General features: G+C 41.9%; 1 protein-coding gene across 4 annotated transcripts in view; it reads right to left on the bottom strand.

Moving 5' to 3' along the window:
- Nucleotides 1–430: 430 nt before the first annotated feature.
- The window catches only part of klhl13 (kelch-like family member 13), a 30,074-nt gene continuing 12,686 nt past the window's right edge, over nt 431–17,818 (bottom strand). For 2 of the 4 annotated variants that reach the window (XM_084029572.1, XM_084029575.1), the window contains exons 2-8: nt 15,714–15,785; nt 11,862–12,003; nt 10,518–10,650; nt 9,207–9,403; nt 7,872–8,667; nt 5,473–5,586; nt 431–1,509 (exon numbers count right to left, since the gene is read on the bottom strand). In XM_084029572.1, the coding sequence (XP_083885698.1) occupies nt 1,022–1,509; nt 5,473–5,586; nt 7,872–8,667; nt 9,207–9,403; nt 10,518–10,650; nt 11,862–12,003; nt 15,714–15,785 (1,942 nt within the window). In that variant the 3' untranslated portion in view covers nt 431–1,021. The remainder of the gene's footprint in view (nt 1,510–5,472; nt 5,587–7,871; nt 8,668–9,206; nt 9,404–10,517; nt 10,651–11,861; nt 12,004–15,713; nt 15,786–17,818) is intronic. The other 2 variants (XM_084029574.1, XM_084029573.1) reach the window with 1 other exon arrangement.

The following is a 17,818-nucleotide window of genomic DNA, read 5'->3' as shown; positions in this document are numbered from 1 at the left end:
CGACTGATCTTCCACGTCAGCAGCCTCATGACAGAAACAAATTTAAAAAGGAAGCTAACTTCTCTGTCACAGCTGACTAAAGGTTCATTTATTTGTCATTTCACAACACAAAGGTGCACAATGAAATAGAAGTCGTAAAGGCCACACATCTCGTAGTCAGGGGTTCACTGAAATCATCAACACTGGCCACCGATCATGTCTCTATACAACAGTGAAATCAAAAAACCAACCCGTCTAGAAATCATAAACAGAAATAAATCACAACAAAGAGACATTCTATTTCTTTGGAAAGCACGTTAACCCCACACAAGGCTTTACATGAGTTGCAGTTATACGCACGTTAAGCTGTCTTGTCCAGTGACTACATTCAAACAACTTTTTGAGGATCGGCCTGAGTCTGCTGTAGTCAGTAATGACAACAACATTTGACTTACTTTCAAAATCATGTTTATTAAATTTAGAAAACACCATTTTGTTAACAGTTTCATAGCAATAGCAGGAAAAAGAACTGAAACTGTAAGAGAGCGACGTAGACGGGGGCCGGGGGCCAACCCCTGAGTTAAAAACCGGCTGTGTTTTGGAGCTCAATCCTCCCTATGCTTCTGCTTTCTGGAGTCACCTGCATCTAACCTGGCATAGACTAGAAGAGAGAGTCAGTGCGGTAGTCAACATCTCAAGGTAGAACACCTAAAGAAACGAGACATAAGAAAACATTGTAGACATCAGGTAGAAAAGTTGATTTGCAAAGTCACTTTTCAAGTCAAGGTACTTCCTGCCAAAATATACCGAGTACGCAACATTAACATGTAATTAGGTTGCCGGTACGTAGGTTTAATCACTTAGGGAGGGGGTTTCTGCACAGCTTTAGGGGAGGTGGACTTGGAGATACTTAGGGATGTGGTACAGATGTAGTCCAAAGAGGAAGTGCAAACAATGTCTAAAATGAGTGTTTGTTGAGGGGGTTGGGGGAGGGGGGGGTTACAGGGGTATGAGCAAAACAGGGCTCCCCCCCCTTTACTCATCAAGGTGCTGAGAGGGGCGACTCTCTGGAGGGCGATCCCGAGAGATCCTCAGGGGGGAAAACTGTGAGTGTGCAGGCTCGGATCCCGCCCAGCGACTCGGGCAAGTCAAACACTTTGTGCCATTCGTCTTTCTCGGGGTCGTACTTCTGTACTATTTCCACCATGCAGCGATTGTTCCACGAGTAGCCGCCCACCACATAGATCTTATTCTCAAAAACGGCCACGCCCACGTCACTCTGGCCTCGCAGCATGGCGGCGATAGGTGTCCACAAGTCCAGGGCGGGGGAGTAGTACTCGCAGCTCAGCACGTCGTCGTAGTCGCTGGTGCCCCGGAAGTGATTGCCCCCGATCACGTAAAGGCGGTCGCCCACCGTGCACATGCAGTGGAGGCCGCGCACCGTCGTCATGGGCGCCTTCTGAGTCCATTTGTCTGCATCTGGGTCGAAGCACATCAGCTCCTTCTGAAAAGTGTCATGAGTGATTCCCCCTACAGCGAGAAGAAAGATAAGAGCACAAATTAGCCTTCACACTGATCTTTCGGGGGAGTTTTGTGGATCCCTCAATCAGTCCGATCCGTTACTCATTCACTCATATGACGTTTATTCATATATATGTGGAGCACTAGGCTGGAACATACCACCTGCACATTTACTTCCCTTCCCTCATTTCTCAAACCCTGACACAAATTCAACAACCAATACACTGGGCAAACCCTCATTTTACAAACAAGAGTGGCATCAACTTTCTTCAACGCTGATGATGAGCACAGAATAAAGAGGAACACCATCACAAAACATTCATGCACATACGCACAAACAGACTGTAGACAGCGGGACACAAAAAGCTGAGGGAAAGGGGGAGGGAGAAGGAAAAAAAACAGGACATGTCTACAGGGAAGGCTTAAAATAAAGAGGAACACAATCCCAGCATGCATTTGGGTGGAAGCCAGCCCACCACCCCTCCCTTTAGGCAGAGTGACTGGGAGCGAATGCAGAGAAGATTTTGTAGAGCATGCTGAATAGAGGCAGAATCCCTCTTTTGCTTCTGCCCGGTGATCGTGTGCTTGGTTTATTGTCGAGGCGTAAGCCGTCTATTCAGCTGCCATGACTCAGATCTGTGATGCTGCACCTCCTCAGCTGATCAAACCCAAAGATAGCCTGACTATCCATTTTCAAGTTGTGCAGGGGGCAGGACTGCTTTTCAAATCCTGACAAGGGGAACCGTGCTGGAGCAGACGTAAGGTCCTGATAATTCCTCTCGAGAGGCCCTGCTGCTATTCTGATTCAGTTCAAGGGCTTTGGCCTTTCTCTGATACAATGATGTCTGATCCGTATCCTGGTATCCTAATGTCTAATTACTGCCACTAGTGAGACACTAAGAGCAAACAAGGCTTAGCCAAATTGAGGCTATCTCAGAGAGAAAGGCTAGAAGCTGTTGTCCTTCCTAGACGACACAGGACAGACTGGGTTATCGTTTGCATTGTCTGCTACATATGCTGTGTGAAAACATTCCCCTGATCAGCTGTGTACTGTAGATATAAAATAGCTGGCGAGTCCCCTTGTAAAACCAGTGACCTGCTTGGTTGGTTGAATCAGTGCCGGCACAAGTGGGACCCGAAGAGAAGATGGAGATGGATGGAGGTGAGGCAGGAAAAGGGAACTCAGCATTTTCCAAAAATAACCTAGAATGATAAAGAGTGTCCAGACTCTATTACCACAGGATAAATTACCGCTACTACAGTCTGTGCTCGTCTCAACCCTCGAATAAACCCAGTTCAGTCCCACAGGGGTAACGGTACATCTTTAAAATTCAACACATTGTATTGTGGAATTGTTGGAAGAAAATAGTGAAAATGTCATGGATAGAATTTGAATCCCCAAATTAAAACACAGTAAATAAGACATGATTTAAGACACAGTCTTCACCACTCCCCACATCATTTGCAGAACTCCTATAGTCCTCGCAACATTTCAAAAAAGGGAAAAAGTGGGGGGAAAGCTTAAAGATCACGGCTTGCATAAAATAATCCAATTATGATGCCATTTCAACTAAAAACGTCCATAACAAACCAGCTTTCTTTCTAATACATTAAAATGCCTAATGAGCTTGGAGTCGACTGCTGAGACAACCCTCAGCCCCGGCACCAACCAAAGTCTCTGCAAATCACTTTTAAACTTGGAAGTTAACCATTGTGAGGGGAAAAAAAAACAAAGCGTGTTTTAAATATAATATTAAAACCTATCCGGTAAAACTGGGAACAAGCGGCAGCATGGCTCCACTGTAGCTGTATCTGAACTCTGCTGCACCACTTGAGCTGTGATGATCCGTGGGCTGAGTGCATTTGTCAGGTTCATCCAGCTGACAGGATACCATCAGACAGCGCAGCAGAGCAGCCGGAGAATGTGACCTGATCTCCTATGACAGGCAGACACAGAACTGCACTTCAGCATGGGTCACCTTGCACAGCAAGACGGTAAACCCACGAGACTGTGGGTGAACCAGCGGGGCCTCGGCGCAACAAAATTCCTCTGTACCTTTTTCCATTAAAAAGCACTTCAGTCCATTACGGACACTTTTCATGTGAGCCGTTACGCGTGTTTCTTTCTTGTGTCATAACCCACAGCTGTATTCACAGAGCTGCTTCACCAGCTTCATCCTGTAACACGCAGGTGCAAAGCATGACATTGTGACACTGCGTTAGTGAAATTTACCAGGCAATTGGCCTGCTATTGAGCGCTCACTGAAACCGACACAAAAGGAATCCATTGGATTATCAGAAAGGCTGAGCAATAAATACAAAGTGCTGCAGAGTACCGCCTGAGGCAAAAAAAAAAAAAAAAAGATTGAAAAACAGCAGATAAGCTCAGTCTGTGACCATTATGTTATTCATCATTTTACTTTATTCATTTTAAAAAGTGAAAATGATATTAGTTTTGCCAAATCATCCCATGTAGTCCCAAATCTGCCTCAGTTCTTCTTCATCCCAATGAAACCCTAATTAAAATGTTATTTATGTTTTTGCTTTTGTTAATGTACACAATTGTAGTAATATTGTATGAAGTTGTGTTCCTGCCAGTCAAGGTAGGTAACATGAAATTAAACCAAAAAAACTAAAACGTACTCCAAAGTGCGCTTCATTTTATTATGTAAATCAAATGTCATAAGAGATACTGAAATAAACAAGAAAATGCATTTCAAGGCAGGTTTGGGATTTAGTATTTGGAACTAGTACACATAATTAGAAGGATAACTGAAACTCATATGGCAGGTAATGTGTTGTGTAAACATCTACATAATCTTGACAAAGATCTGCAGGAATAATGAGACCGTGGATTGTTAAATTAGATTCCCTGGCTGTGTGCACAGTGAATCAAAATCACAGAGTGTATAAATATGTTAATGTTGTTAATTTGTGTTAATTCACCAAGAATCTTGATGCCATGTCAATCGCCAATACCTCTATACCACCTCTTTAAGTAGTGCACAGACTCAGAAAGCCATTATTTCAAACTCTGACTTCTTGCTTTACTGCTCAAACAGCTGATATGCATTTATTTGGTGGTGCGTCGTCACAGATTATCGCCAATATAGCCGGAAAGGTTTATGAACATTGTTTGTGCTCATGTGTCGTGTAGAATGATGGCGGGACCCACGGCCGGGAGAGATTAACACAGGCTCTTCTGTATTACACCACCCACACAGGCTTCAGTCCTCTACTCCATCCTTACCGAATTCCCTTCCACCCCTCCCACCCGCTTCCTTCATAGCACCACTCTGGATTAGTCACACTCAGAAACTAGGGCTCATCTCCATAACGCGGGTGTTTTCAATCCGAGCGAGCGAGCGTTGCGGTGACACCTTAAAGAGCGATCTGAGGGTCTGCCGTCTGCCCTGAGCAATGAACCCTCACAGACTTTAAGGAGGATTTGTGAAAGACACTCTTTTTCTAAGATGTCCAAAAAGATACTGTCCTAAATCGTTTTACCAACTCAATGAAAACTTTCAAAACCTAGATGTACTGTATGTACTATTTGTTAAAAATCTCAACACAAAATGGTAAAATTACTTTTAAGAATACTGAATTGTGTTTTGCTTCCACTCCCCCTGCAGGCCACTAATGCATGTGTCAATCACAGACTAAATCTAGTTTGAACATGAAGGGAAAACACACACACACTCCTCTCTCGATGACTCATTGCAATGGATGACACATGCAGTCGAGTTTGGACGAAGAGGTATCAGCTCCCGCAGATTAGGTTTAGGATGTTATTATTTATAGGATGTTATAGGATGTTATTGGATGTTTGCTTCTTGGGGAGAAAATAAAATGAGATCATTGGAAATCACAACGTACTGACATTCATTCTAATTATGACTTGAAGACATGAAGTCTATTTCTAAACTCACTGCACGTTCGTCGTTTGGGTGGGTGACAAATGAACTTACTTACCTGAAATATACATATAACCACCATACACCGTCCCAGCGTGGCCGTAATGTGGTTCATTCATTTTGGCAACATATGTCCATTCATTTGTCCTTGGGTTGTAGCACTCCACAGTAGCTTGGAGAAAAAGACGGGGGGGAAAGAACGTATTAGTAGAAAGTAGGTCAAGACACAACTAAGGACGACAAACAGCAGCAAATGAGGCCTTGGAGGGTCTCAGCTTGAGAGCTAAAACACAAGATTAAAACACACAGTATGCATCTCTACAACCCCACCAGCACTGACTGCACAGGAAATGGGACTGATTGTAAGATCCTCTATCTTAAAGTGGCAGTCCGTAACATTTTCATCCATTTAATTGTCTTTTAAGTCCATCTATCAAAGAGTGAGTTAAAGAAATGGTGATTGATCATATGACCCACTAATTAAAGTGCTTTGCCCAGAAATGTCTGTGGTGACATTACCGCGCAAAATGAGTGAGGCTTTCTACACCAGTCAGCAGCGGTTGGTCTTCCCAGGTGGAGCTACTCACGAAAGTGCATGCTTTGTAATCGCAAATCGGTAACTTCCATCAACTCCTTCCAACCAGCAGAACTATGACGTGGAGCTAGGCATCAAGGGATCTTCATCTTGTAGATACGACTGCGATGAAGTGTTAAAATTACAAAGTGTGCATTTTTCCACAGCACTTTGGGCCACAGACAAGTTATCTTCTTCTCATCTCCCCAGTCCCATCTGCATATAACAGGGTAAAGAGTTGCTATACTTCTTAAACAGGGGTGGAGATATGGTCAATTCAGTATTTTTCACAGTGCAGCTAATAGAGAAAGTACTGGGTGAACTGATAAATGGTGGTCAAAGACAGTAAGCGCTCTGAACACCAATTGTAAAAAGCCCTTTTTAAAGGATTTAGTTAGATCAATGACTTGGGAAAAATGATTAACAATGATATTCGTACTGGTTCCACAAATACAGCACAAGGAGCACAAAGCAGTGTGAGCCACACGAGGAAATGTCAGTGAATAGCTTACTCTGCCTGCTCAACAACATCATCAAAGTGACCTTGAGCGGTGCACAAAATCTACAGCCGCTCACGGAAGCAGACCAGATATATTAGGAGACACCACTGGCACTGATCACAGCTGAGTTATATGAATGCATAGCAGAGTATAAACTAAACTATGTTGCTGATTACCCTACAGAGACCAGAGGCTAATTTAAATAGAAAAATGGCTTCTTTACTCTACCATCAGATTCTCCTATGATACGCTGAAAAGGTCACATTCCTAATTAGCGTGATTTTCTCTTCCTCCAGGCTGTTCACCAAAACAGGACACTCTGAGGGTCAAGCTGGCAGCTGCCAACATCTGGTAATAATCACTGTGTAGCATACCTCTCTGACCTACAGAGCAGCGGTTCCATGTGGGGTCGGGACCCATAGTGGGATCTACAGCAACTGTAAGTGATCTGTGCTGCATTTGGACAATGAACCTACCTAACCTGATGATACCATAGTGAGGAACATCTTAAAAATGAGAACAGCATGCCACTCAGTTTGTTCCAGAATATATTTTTGTATTTTTAAAAAGACAGAGTAAGCTAACAATCAAACATAATGGGTGGAAGGAGTCTGGCTACCTAACAAAAGAAATGCAAAGTGTACCATTTGAGATCGAAAGCTCCCTACAAAAATCTTTTATTTTATATTTTTATGGGCCTTTCAGACGTAACAGTAAAGCCACACCCGTATGACCTACCCAGAGAAGACAAATATACATGCAGGGGCTAGGCACATCCCGAAAAAACCCCCATCAGGGCTAAACCACATGCAGTGGAAGGGCAGTGGAACATAAAGCAGAAAAGGGCAGTTGTGTAGACAGGCAGTGAACCGGGGCCATGTTCTTTTGGTCTAATTATAACCCAGAAGAGAGGACTGCTCACACAGTGGCCTCTCCCTCTCTCTGCTGCAGTTACAAAGCTGAATTTAAGTATTGGGTGGCACCTCTCTGTGGTCCACAGTTACGGGTGCTGAGTCCCACATCGGTTACGCAGCAACCAAACTACAATGAAGCGATATAAATATATCGCTTCATTGAAGTGCTTCAACCAGAGGGGTGAATCGTGAATCCAAATGTCACCATATCAAGAAGAAAGAACACATCACCAAACTAAAGCCTCAAAAATGCCAACACATCTCTGACACAGTGACAGTTAAAACTGAACATTAGACTTTACAAAGGATTGTACGTGTGTTAATATTAGGGCTGATGCCCGACATCACTAGACTGCACACTTTATCCTGCTGCTCCTTGATATTAAGCAATCTCCTTCTATATTAATTAACAACTCCTGTTGTCGCCTGAAAGGAAAGATAAAACAAACAGGCAGGAAAATCAACTCACCAAGTTCCCCGGCAGCGTTCCTTCCGCCAACAGCGTAGAGGTGTCCCTTGAGTGCACTGAGGTGGAAGAAGGTACGTTTCTCATTAAGGCATGCCACCTGCATCCACTTGTTGTAGCGCGGGTCGTACCGGAACACGGTGTCCACTGCTGTCTTGCCTTTGGTGTCGTAGTTGCTTTGGCCACCCACCACGTAGAGGAAGTTGCCGATGACTGCGATGCCGTGTTGGTAGCGGGGTGCGTCCATGGGTGCCAGCGCCTTCCACTCGTGAGCCTTCTCATCAAAAAGACGCAGCTCCTTGCTCACAACTAGCTGCTGGCGCAGAACACCGCCCAGGGTGACCAGGTGGGCACTGTCTGAGCGGATGGCTGTCCGTTCCGACTGCATAACTGGCTGCATGTAGGGCATCATTTGGTAGTTGCTAGCCTCCAGGAGAAGGTTGACACAGGTGTTGTCCGTGCGCATAAAGTCAACTGTCTGCACGTGATTGATGAGTTCCTGCGGGTTCATGAGAGGAAAGCGGATGTTCTTCATGAGCTTGGGGGCAAAGTCCATACGGCCGTCTTCGTAGCGTAACCAGCGGCAAGCTGCCTTGAACAGGTCTAACTCAGTGCAGTGTTTCAAGCTGTTGCTGGACAGTACAAAAGCCAACCGTTCAAATGGTAGCTTGACAAACTCTCCCGTGCCCAGCAGTGAAGGGAAGTTCTTCAGGATGAAGTTGTTGACATATTTGTCCACCTCCGTCAGGTTATACGTGTTGGCGATGCGCCCCACCTCGACGCAGTTGTCGAGAGAAACCTGCAGGGAAGAGGAAATCACAATCTTGGAAAGCTGCAACTAAAACTTATTACAACACATCCTTGAATGACTGCTTCTTCCCAACTCATAGAAATCGCCTCCTGAGACAGAAGGACTTCTAATTACAGAATATCAATGATTTAGCATTAAGGGATGCTGCAATCGGAGGCACATACAGTCTACACCTATAACACAGGACATAAGAGGACTTGCTGCTTTTCTCCGTTTGTGACCATTGAAAAATACCTTTTGGTTTTTAGACTGTTGGCCAGATAAATTCCAGGGTATATATATGTATATATCTATCAAAGCAACCATTAGTTGCAGCCCTTATTTGCATCCAAAGTCCTTCTTTCCATATAATGTATACTTTTCTATGTAAAAATGTTAAATTTTACACACCGACTGCAATATTTTTTAAATCAAGTTAGCCACATCTTAAACGGGATTGATATTAAATTCAAAGCTGGCCGACACTAGAGGAAAGCTGTGTACTGTGCAGTAACACGCAGCTGTGGCTTGTGTGTCTAACTCCTTACCCCAGATATAAGAAAAACCTTGCAGAAGTCCAGCACAGGGAGGATTTGCAAGAAGCTGGCTGCCTCAAGTGTGTCTTGCAGATTCTCCATGTTGAGTGACAACTTGGCCGTGTAGATAAAGTCAATGATCTTCTTCAGGCCTATTCGGTTAACTCCGTGAAGCTTGATACACATTAAATCCTGTTCTTTCATTCCACCTGCATTGGGAGAGAGTGGATGCATGGAAACATAATCTTATTTGAGCGACAGGCCTGTGAGCAGCCACAGACATTTTATTTTTTTTAAAAACAACTTGAAAAAAAAAGCTTATATAACCAAACAAATCAAATTATGCTGAACATGTAAAAAAAATGCATTATTTCATTGAGATGCATATGCCATTGTGTGTAAATAACAATGAAATGTTTGCAGTGTCAGAGGACTTATGTTCAGAGAAAGGATTGAAGGTCTTAGAGAGAATCCCATTGCTCAGCATCTGTGCTCACACAGCTCCCTTAACACTTAATGAGCTATCGCACACTCCAAGTACAGTTTCCCTTTACTCTTACTTTAACAAGCTCTTCTCCTGTTCTCACTGCAGAACTGTCTTCATCTTTATCGCATACTTTAAATGCCAAATCTCCAAACTTCCACTGCTGTCAAATTAGAAGATCCAAAGTAAATCTGCAGAGTGTTCGGAAAATTAAAATTCCCTTTAAATGCTCAGTCTATACGACTTAATGTAAATGAAAAGGGTGCTGAATTACTGATGAAAGCTCGAGTCAAGAAAAATGAACGCCTTAATTTAATGTGCGACAGGGAAATACAAGGTCCAATCAAACACAAAGGTAATTCTAACTAACAAACATCTGTCACCGGGTTCCATTGGGTTTAACTACAAAAAGGCATACAAAACCTGTAAACAATCCATACAAAACCCATGGTTTCTTTTTCAGTTTAATTCGCTTTTTGCATCCAATGTTTTTAAAAATGTACCACATCTTTTAGATATTTGCAATTCCTGAAAAAAGAAACCCTTCATTCACCTTTCAGCATGTATTTAAAGGTAATCAAGGTTCTCTGCATGCAGTGTGCCGAGGAGATGAGACAGACTAATAAGTAATATTTACTGCAAATGACCGTGAACATGGATGCATAACATGGAAACTGTTGATGAATATCAACACAATACCAGAGGCATGTGTGCACAGTCACAAGATATAGAGCAATCAAATGCATGCGTCACAGCCCCATACAAATCAGCATAAGTGGTCATGACTAACCACCCTGTTCAGCAGACGTTCTGGTCAGTTCCAGGCTCTGGAGACTCACCTGTGAACATGGCTTTGAAATAGTCGGAAGAGGAGGCCATCATGGCGCGGTGTACAGGGAATGCTTCATCACCGTCCCCAGCTACCAGTGTGACGTCACATAATAAACCCTCTATCCTCAGCTGGTCAAATCCCTAAGAGAAGATTTGAAAGGTGAGGGATGTATGTGAGGGGTGAGTGTTACTGAGAGCTGAACTATACAGTGCATTCATTCCAGAGAAGTTAGATGTGAGCTCACGGACCAGAAATAGTACACGATGGCCCCCTGGTCAATTATCCCCTTGTAGGCATAGCAACATAGTGGGGTACTGTACAGGATTAGCTGTAGTATATCAGACTTAAAACACAGATTAATTCACTGCTTTTTCCCTCTCCACAGGGAAATAGTTGAGATTTAAAACAAATGATAATGCCATCCTTATCCTTAAATTAGCAAGTTTATAAAGACTTGAATGGTTGTACTGTTAATTTGCACAATGTAGTCTTTAGAGAGTCATATTTTGCATCCACTGTTAAATCACTTGGCTGTGTATCTGAGGCGGTCTACACACACGTCTGAGTTTGTTTTTTTGTTTTTGTTTTCAAGCCCACTCACTCACATCTGCACACCTGATGTCAATGACTACCACATACAATGCTTTTGGGATAAAATGGGAAAAACTTAAGTTAAACGCATCTTTCATCTCCGTCGCATTATTTGCCATTGCTTATGAGACATAATAACATCATTATATGTAGCAGGAAAACATACAATACATGTGATTAACTTACTACAACTTGTCTTAACATGGACAGAGAATTATCTTATTTCATGTGATGAAGAAATCTGAATCACTGCCTCAACAGCCTGCAATTGGCACAATGTCATGAATTGTGCTATATTGCCTTCATTGCTTACAGGATGTCTAAAGGACCAATACGGAAACATTATTATCAGACTTAAAAAGAAGGTATAACAACAATTTCCTAAAAAAACAATATATAGACTTATAGATAAATAATCCCTTTAGAGTCTATGGTATATCTGCACCCTGCCCTCTGCCTGTGTTTTCTATTTTCTTCTTATTTTGCCGTGTTCATTGCTCTTCTGAGCATCATCAAATTGCATTTGGACCCCACGTGGGGTGTAACACCCAGCCGATTAGGTGGGTGTGCAGCCTGTTCTCATTCCCAGGTAAAATACTGCCGCTTTGTCACGCCCTGGTGTATCGAGGCTGACAGACCTCACAGGCCTGATATGAGACAGGCACAGAGAGAGCAGACAGGCCACAGCAGGATGAAGCGTGCGGGTTTGTGAGGAGGTGTGGATGTGTTTACTTGGGCTTCAGAAGGTCTGAACTCTCACCTGAAGAACCACTGAGCTGTGTGTGTTGCTTGTGAAAAATCGAGTGTTTCCAGTCTTTGATGCCTGAAGGTGAGCAGAGATGCCCATATCACCATAGCCCAGGGCCACTTTCATGTGAGCGTCGTCGTCTTCCACGAGGGATCTATTAGGAAAAAGGAGACAAGTTTTCACCTCAAAAACCACTTGTACCACATGTAACAAAAACAACACGTTCTAATTTTAACCGAGTAGGAAAGTAGGACAGTGAAGTTTTCAAAGTGACACTACTTTTGGACAAATTGGGTGGCGGTAGACTAATTGTTCGACAAATTCCCACATAAAAGTTGCAGATGGGCAAGCCCGGAGCAGCAAGAAAAATTGTGGCAAGGGGAATGACGAAGGCATGCTCCATACTTCCCAAAGTACCTCTGGGCAAGGAAGTGAACCCACGCTCTACTAAAGCCATTTACAGTTATTAAATATGACTAGCTGCTTCCAGATTTTATGAAAATAAGTACTAGTTAATAAAAAATGTACTAAACATCTTTTATCTTGGAATCAGGAGCCCCTGACGGATTTTAGCAATGAATGGGCCACATGTTCATATGATGTGTAGACTGTAAAATGTGAAACACAAAAAAGGCAAAACCACCGTAACTGCTAATTAGTAGTAACGTTAATGTGCATGTGAACGCAGACAACGTCTAAGCTGTTGAAATATAAGTACAGATGATACAATAGATGGATGAACAGCAAGATATGTCAACGACTGGCCAATGTCTCTTGAACATCGGGCATGAATATTCACTGTGTGAGAATTTATTTAGATGCAGCCATTACCTACTTATATACCATAAACATCAAAATCTAAAGAGCAATTTCCCAAAAAGTGAACACATTCATGCTCCTTGGATGATGAACCAGTGTCCACTAGCTTCCTCTCTTGAATGTGATATATGTATTACCATAAAATTGTCATACATTATTTGTAAACAAATCAGCTCTTCACATTTTAATTACTGAATTAATTCTTCTTGCACCATACTACCAACCGGCTTAGCGTGTTTTCATGTTTGACCCATCCAATGCTTCTGTATTGTGGCCTTTTGGACCACCAGAAGGCATTGGGACCCACAGCATAAAAGCAGGGAAGCTTGCTTATTCAATAAACCACAGCTACGTAATGCAATGAGTTAAATAAGGACATGAAATTAATCAAACTATTTTGAAACGGGTCGCACAGCTCTGAAGAGAATATTCGTTTTCAGAAAAGCTGTGACTAAAATACCAAACCACAAAACAATGGAGGCTGCAGTTAATGAACGTTAGGTTTCAAAATGATCAATTGTTTCTAAATTATAACAGAACTCCGTTGAGTCTCACTCCAACAGCCTTCAAGGCAAAAGAGTTGCTCTGTGAGAATGCAGAATATTAGCGTTTCTCTTTAGTATAGCCAATTCTTGTGATATCCCTTATGCTGGAGGGCAGTCTGACTAAAATGTAACATAAAGTCCTTAACTGCTCCACAGAGGAACGAACGCGGAAAGCAAGTGTGACTCAGATCCCCAAAGGGAACACTCTTGGGATATGGGTACATTTTGTGCTGACAAAACTGACATTAGAGAATGAAGCTCATTTGGGTAAAACATAAAAATAAAAAATCAGAACAGTCTGTGGATCAACAAAACCAGCCAAGCATTTGTCATCTGCTATCAGACAGCACAACTGTCTCTAAAGGTTATATCATAAGCCAACGATGTTGTCTTCACTGCCTTGACGCCAAGCTTTCCTGTGGACCTTATTACAAAAGAAAGACTGCAACCTCTATAAAAGAAAACCACGCTTTATGATGTACACCTCCACAGTTTACATCCATGTCCAAAAAGGTTATCACTTCATCATGTTATCCCATTTAGATATTTGTGTGAATGTTGTCATAATTGGCACATCAATTATTCATGTGTCCACAATATACAAGTATATGTAAGAGTTGTATTTAGTGAGAGTTGATGCACAGACAGAGGGGCTGCACAACACCATGACCCACAAAGGATCTACATTTCACACAGTGAATGAAGACCGAGCTTAAAATATTACTACATCCCTCCATGTAATATAAAGAGATGACAGAATAGTCACTGAATGTGGCCTGTGAGACTTAAAAAGAGCTCATTTTCAGATGTAGATTGGCCTGGTTTTGATAAAATATTCTTTTGCAAAAATGCCTGGCTCAGCAGAACAGCAAATTTGTGTCTTCAAACAGGCCCAAGAGCAGGCAGTCCTTGTCAGATGTAGAAGACTAATGGTTTTTGGGTGGACTATTTATATAATGAATCAACTCTAAAGTCCTTGTGTGGATGAACACTTGAATTTTTCTGTGGTTAGCAGAGTGGTTTTACCATTTGTAAGGAATGGTCCCCCGTGCTTTGAGGGGCCGTGATTCAACATGTCTAAATAAAACATAGCTTTTAGATGCATGAAGAAGGCTGGGAATATTTTAAAAGAATTCTGTTAATGTGACATATTTAGGCTAATCGTCTGATATGTAAAACATATTTCACTTCAACTTAAAACAATCCTTTTCTTGCCTCACTACTAATGATGGTGACATTAAAATAGGACACATTTAATATTCCTTTCAGGTGCAGGAAGACATAATTGCCAAAAATAAAGAAGTAAAAGAACGCAGAAGCTCCCATAAAACTTTTTTTCCTCACTGATCCTTCTCACTCTAACCTTTGAATGTGACTATTTTAGGAGTAATGACATATAATGTTAAGTACAGCTATAATACAAAGGTAGAGCAGTCTTTATGTGACAGATGTGCAATACATAACACTGATCCTTTCAATGCAGGTCTGTTATTGTAAGTAATCAGCTATAATGGTGTGTACTGTATATCTGTTACAAGACTGCCCTGCTGTAATTAGCATTTCCATATTAGGGCTTGTGATTTTGGTTTGTGAAGAAATGGAGCTAATACGGCACGTAAGGGCAACAGAAAACTTTACTTTAATCTGCTTTGCTTAAGAACACGCTTAACACAGCTATTGATTAACTTAACAGAGTGAATACGTATACAGGATATGTTCTCTGTGCTATGCAGTATTAAAAAAACATGAAAACAAAAAAAAAGATGCATAATAATGGTATTTATTAGCAAAGTTGTGAGTCACAATTGTCTCAGGTCTCTTGGAGGAGAAAAACATTTGTTAACTAAACTAGACATGCTCACAGCGTTGGCTCCATAATCTGTTAGGAAACGTAACTTGGAGAAAAGGTTACATGGAAACTTGATTTAAGGAACTGTGGGGATGAAAACTTACCATCTCTTTTCGAATCAAAGAAACTTCACTTTACGGTTCCGATACACTAAGCCGACCTCAAAGCCAACAAAGGCTGGCGGATCAAACGTTTTGTGTCACCTCCCGTCGCCTCACATCTTTGCACTTGAACGCACCATTGAGACTTCAGCCAAACGACAGTGATCTCTTTTTGAGACATTTTAAGCCAAAGACATCTGGGTTGTATGATGGATAAACATTAAGAGGTCAGGTGGAATCTACTCGTCATTCTGTTCACATGCTGCACAAGAACGGAGGAACAGGTAGTAAGACCAATGAGGACACATCAAAAACAAACAACAAAATAAGCACAAAAAAGACTTCTGCTAACACGATACTAATAGCTGCAATTTTACTACGATGAGAGGATGGGGACGGTAATAAACTACATTGCACAAGGAGATGATCACGGACCACGTCTAGTAGGGATTTGTGAAGACTACCACAAAATGCAGAGGAACTGGCATGGTTTAAACAGTGGTCACAATCACACTGACACAAAGCACAGGCAATGCACTGGCACATTTACCCCGTCAGGTGGTAAGTCGGACAGGCAGCGAGGAGAGAGTGAGTTGTCCAAACCACAAAGGAGTGTTGGTGGCTGCCGGGAACGAAACAAAGAAGACAACATCTACAGCATCCCACATAAAAGTTCTGCTCTTCCTAAAAAGATGGAAGAGTCCACACACTAGACAATGCTCTCATGAACATTTATTGACACCAGAGACCCTAGAGACCGAACCTCTGGCTGCATCTGTGGAGTGTTTGAAGATAATCATGACTAAAGCATCACTGCAGCTCAGCAGCTGACCAATGCAAACATAATGAATTGACCCTCAGAGAATATTTCACAATATATTAGCCATTCAAATACCTATTACCATGCCAACTATGGGTATATTTCAGGTTTGTGTTTAGCTTTTTTTAATTTTTATAATTACTTTTATGAGTTTAATGATTCACAAATGTGTCTTAAATTTCCAAAATGATTGAATGATGAATATCGATGTGGTTTCTCAGTTTTGTATCACAGTAGATCGTTCGCGTTGAAAGAAAATGAGGATGAATTGAATATGAGATTTCACATCAAATCATCTTTAGCTTTAAGGTTTTGACTTGAGCAAGTTCTGGCAGATACTTTTGATACAAGGAAAAAGCAAAACACATGATAACAAATTCACAATGCCTAATTTGTCATGTACACTATAGATAAAGGTCAAATAACAGGAATGCTATGAATCCAGTTTTCAGGTCAGGGACACATTTCGTGAGCAGGAGAAATGTTGTCTTTTCGCCTATTTAGGTTTTGAGCCGCGGCTGGAGGAAAAAGAGGGTCGAGGGAAATATTAACACGCAGAGGAGTACGTTGGAGGATTGAAAAAGAAGTAATGGGGAAACAAGGGTGGCAGTCTATCCAGTCCTTTCATGTCAGTGAAAAGCTTAAAAACACCCTTCAACCAGTGACAATTCAGGAAGCCGAAGTCAATTTGGCTTTTTCCGTAGGATGACAGTGGAAGGTTCTTAAAAGATTAATGAGTATAGCTTTGCTGCCTTGTCATGCTTAGACATGCATTGATAGAAGTTTCATTAATCTCATCTATTTCAGATTCTAAACATCTAAAAGAGCAATGTCATAGTTTCTAGAGCAAAATATTTAATATTTTTACTGGATAATAATGTTGTGTTGTTGAAAGAGAGGTGCCTCACACAAGCCTCATGTTTTCTCACAGGAGCAACGTTGTCTGCAATGAATTTACAGTAATGTGACACCTGAAAAAATGGTTTATCACTGGTCAGTTCAAATACAGCATGCTGCTAGATGTGAGGGAATACTGAAGCAAGCCTTCATTGTGTCAGTTCCTGTGCCTTGCTTCAAAAGGACAGGAAGGAGTCAGGAGAGCATCCCCCCCAAAAGAAAGAAATAAAATGCATGCACTGCTAATGAAAAATTGATTGCGGCCCATTATTTTTGGACTCATTTTTGTTTAAACTGCCTTACACGGACCTTTAAAAGTTTTAGTTGCTTACAGCTACCGTGGGCTAATGTAACCTATTTTAACTTAGCCTGAGAGCAAAGAAGACAATGCAGTGGAATTAGTAGAGCAGCAAATACAACACATATACAGTACAAAACAAAGGTTTCCTCTGCCCCAGTGACAAAAAGGTCACCGTCTCCTACGGTCTGACTGGTGTTCTGACAACATGCACTCCAGCAACGGAATCTGAACCATTCACACAAAAATACAAAAATAGAAAGGCATAAAAAAAGGTGACAAGTTGAATGGAAACAAAAATAAGTGCGACTCTCTCAAAGGACGTCAATGAAGTCCTAGCAAACAGAGCAAAGGCAGACACCTAAAATGAAGAGTCTTCTAAATCACTGAGAACAACAATGCAATAAAGCCATAAAAAAGGGGGGGGGGGGGGGTCACAAAAGCAAAAGCCTGGAAATCTTCCACACCTTCCAATTAATGCAACAAAATGCATCTGTACCGCAGTCCAAGACCACAGCCCCGAACATTACTATAGCAACGAGCAACTGCTGCGGCTCAAGCTGAAGTCCTATTTGCAAAGTATAGCATAGTGTCACTTGGATTTGTCATACTGCAGAGGTTGTATGTCCTTAAAAAATAA

This window comes from Eutrigla gurnardus, assembly GCF_963514095.1.
Source record: "Eutrigla gurnardus genome assembly, chromosome: 15".
Lineage (NCBI taxonomy): Eukaryota > Metazoa > Chordata > Actinopteri > Perciformes > Triglidae > Eutrigla > Eutrigla gurnardus.
Note: the sequence above shows the minus strand (reverse complement) of the source record. Positions and strands in the feature narration are given on the sequence as shown.